This window comes from Triticum aestivum, chromosome 7B (genome assembly GCF_018294505.1).
Source record: "Triticum aestivum cultivar Chinese Spring chromosome 7B, IWGSC CS RefSeq v2.1, whole genome shotgun sequence".
NCBI classification, from domain to species: Eukaryota; Viridiplantae; Streptophyta; class Magnoliopsida; order Poales; family Poaceae; genus Triticum; species Triticum aestivum.
In genome coordinates, this window is record NC_057813.1 from 718,101,741 (window position 1) to 718,105,504 (window position 3,764).

General features: G+C 45.1%; 1 protein-coding gene across 1 annotated transcript; it reads right to left on the reverse strand.

Annotated features, from left to right (window-relative positions):
- Positions 1 to 1,037: 1,037 nt before the first annotated feature.
- Positions 1,038 to 3,506, reverse strand: LOC123155900 (NEP1-interacting protein-like 1). The gene is made up of 5 exons (XM_044574053.1): positions 3,291 to 3,506; positions 2,593 to 2,771; positions 2,210 to 2,293; positions 1,263 to 1,433; positions 1,038 to 1,184 (listed from the first exon to the last, which is right to left on the reverse strand). Exons 1-5 carry the CDS (start codon positions 3,460 to 3,462, stop codon positions 1,038 to 1,040), a joined length of 753 nt encoding a protein of 250 aa, XP_044429988.1. The 5' UTR covers positions 3,463 to 3,506.
- Positions 3,507 to 3,764: the final 258 nt, after the last annotated feature.

Below are 3,764 nucleotides of genomic sequence, written 5' to 3' on the forward strand. Positions count from 1 at the left end.
TTCACATTTGTACCAAAAACTTTAGAACACATCATATCAATTTGTTAGCATCTTTCCTAGTTGATTGATGAATCTTAACACACTGGCCGGTAAATCTAAATGAAACTAAAGCTGACCATCCGTGTTGCGACAACGCCGGTGGTTCCATGGCGTGGTGACTGCTGCGATGGTGCCCCTGTTGCTCTGGCGATGCTGCGACGACTGCCACCGTGTTGCGACGACCGCCACCATGCTGCGAGCAGGTGCTGCGACAGCCGCCGGCGTGCTACTGGTCGGTGTCCTGCGACGAGGGTTACCTGTTCTGCGAGTCGGTTAGACAGTCACGACGGGTAAGAATCGTGCTACTAATGAGATGAAGAGTGCTTTTTTGTGTTGACGTGTCGGATGGCTGGGAGCCTGGGAAAGTATATATCAGGATGAATCGGACGATAGAGAGGGCAACTGTTCTTTTATTCGGTACAACCGATTGGCACCTAGCGCCCACCTTCTGTTAATGCAATGGAACCAGGGTTCTCTTGCCCTCCTGATAGTCTAAAAAGTGAATTTCAAGTCTAAAGGATTTTAAGTAGGAGAGATAACTGAGAATACAATTGTATATATGAGACCTTCTAGCCGGGTCTCACAAGTAACCCATATTGAGAGTGAAATTAGAGGATTTATATGTGAAATACACAAAGCAAGGATGTTGGATCACCTCTCCATCAGTACATAGCCATAAAACATGGTTATTAAAACCTCCTTGATGGTTGTATCAATCAATTTGTCTGTCGCATTGTACCTTCTGTGAGTAGGCACGTCACTTCTCTCTCTCTAAACAGCATGCTGATGGAGAGGTTCCGTCTGCTCCCAATAAAAGGAAATGCCAGCCGTTACTAGCAGCCTCGGATTTTCCTCAAGACACATCATGAAGAAGGTTCTTGTCATTTCATGTCCGATTTCTCTCACACACGTCTGACAAGACTATTTACGATTGTAGAATATGCAAGCACGTACGGGTATTCGACTATGAAAATACACCAGGTGCACAGCGAATTTGTTTACATATGCATATGGTCTACTATATGAACACCACACCTGCACAGTGGACAGGATGCGTTTCTTTGAAGCCAGTTGTCGATGCATGGCACATGGAAAATGTGCCCGCACTGAGGCAAAGCTCTGACAAATTGGCGCGATCCAAAATCCTGGTTGATAGTTCAGCATGTCATCAGTCCAAGAAACTATTTTTCGGCAAACAATGCAAGTCAAGCTCGCACACTAACCTGAAGGCACACTGAACAGCAGCAGCTCTCATCAGTTTCCTGATCAGAACCGGTTGCGGCGCTGAACCTGATCGCTGGGATCTTGTTGATCAGATCGCTTGACATGCCATCCGTACCACCGGTCTCGAAAAGGTCACTGTTGTCGATGAATGGTGTACTCATTGAACTCATCTGCATTACACAAAACATTGGATCAGACCTAGCGTGGTGTGCAAGCAACTGCCATAGCAATCACATAGTAGAACCTTGCCAAGTCGCAATCAACACCAAATGCAATTATACTTGTCGTGCCTAGAAGTCGTTATCGCTTCTGGCAGTCTCTGGTCCTATGAAATCAGAAAGAGTACTGTATGTGCATGTGCATTGAAGGAACACACTGTATATAGTCCTATATCATAGTGGTGTGAAATGATCACTCACAAGTTTAATCTTGGATAATGTGTGATCTATTCTTTCTTTAGCGGATAATGTGGAATCTACTCAATAATACATGTCAGTATCATGTTTTTTTTTCTCAACTTCATATCGTACTATTACTTAGCATGATTGTTTGTTTGTTCTAAGATAATAGCACACACGCACACACACACACACATACCTGAAGAATTTCATATTTTAGATGCCACAACAAGGACATTTAAGGTTTGATCTTTGTAGCCCCACAATCTAGCTAGTTCTAGATATTTCTATGACTAGAAGCTTCCTTTGCAGGAGAAAGGGAAACGTTATTCTCCATATAACTATTTTAGTGCTAAGAATCGACTACAGAAGTTGAATTTTAAGGTTTGAAAGTGTTTTACTTATATTAGATGAATATATAAGATTTATTTTTACTACAACCTGCCGTGGTTACTGGGGTATCCTCCCATTTTAGCCATTAGAGAGCAATGATATCACACTACCAATCATTATGAATTTACATCTAGCTTATATGAAGAGCTATATACCTGGCTTTGCACTGCACGCTGCAATGCCGGGCTGACCTTCTCCCAAACAATTCGTCCACTGAAGAGGCTAGAGATGATGTCAAGCTGAAAGACCCAACACAGAACATCAGAACAAGTAAAACCTAACACGATCTGCTTACGAATGGCTGCTTCACCTATTCACACAAAAATGACGATGGCAATAGTATGAAGACAAACAAAATGCAATATTATTTCCTGGAGAAAACATTTACTTCTAGCATATGTTTCCATGGTTTCCCGATTTCTCCTCAATTGAATGACCACCAAAATAAATCAGCCACTACGCACATCTCGTGCTTAGGCCTATCGCATCCTAGTGATGCATGAAAGAAAAAGAGGTCACTGAGTTCTTTCACACTCACCACAAAGAGAATGCTATATTTTCCAGATTCACTAGATCTCCAAATCTCGATGCAGGATTCAACGGCCTCAGTGCAGAAGACCCCGCCGGAGAGTGCTCCCACACCGGCGCCCCGGAGCACGCCGCTTTCGGTGGACATCCCCATGCAGGCACCAATGAAGAACCCAACTACCGAACCCACTGCATTCAAAAATAACAATTTACAATGTGGAAAACTTTCAGATAATGTACCAACCATTTACACAACATGGCCTACTCACGGAATAATTGCAATGCAATACCCATCGAATTAATTAAAAACTTGCAAGCAGGACCCAGACAGAGAACAAAAACATGATCGCCATGAACCACATAAAACCTGTACATTAACAATGAAAAGCGGAAGCTTTTAAGGTAACCTTAATAATTAGCATGTCTCGTGACAAAAGTGGCAACGAAGCTCCAAGGTTTCTGCCTACGAGATTGAATTGTTGCCAATTCGAGCAAATAAGGATGCACCACAAGTCCACAACGTAAACCCAACAACTACGGGGAAGTAAAAATCTGCACAGGAACCCAAAACGGTACCCAATCTCGGGCAACCCCAAGTACAATTCGTACTAATCAAACAGCAAGGCTGCGGGTAGCAAACGGTTGGAGCCACGGGCGCAGCAAAGCATTGACCGATAGAACAGAAGGGAACCAAAACCTGGCCCGTACCGAAGGCGAAGACCAAGGTGAGCAGCGCGCCGAGCGCCCACCAGGCCGCCGCCACAGCCGCGGCGCCGGACCTCCCGCATGCTCTCCACACCTCATCGAAGCGGCAGCGAGGATTAGAAGAAGCGGCGTCCGCGCCGGCGAAGGAAGAAGAAGGAGGCACCCAATGATCCATCAAGGCCGACCAGCACCCTCGCAGGGGAATGAACTTGGCGAGCATGCTACAACAAGGCTGGAATGTTTGGGGTCGGGGCCTCGAGGGGGCCGCGTATATATATACCGGGACGCGGGGGTGATGGGGTTACGGGGGATGAACCGACATAACTCGAGTGGGAACCATGCGATGTCTATCCATTATATTTCTTTATTTATAAATGTATTTTTTTTGGACATATATGTGATGTTACTTGACATCATGAACATGTGTGTAGCCTCGTAGACTTCGCCATGGAGCTTCTGCTCTTCTGGCAGCGTCGT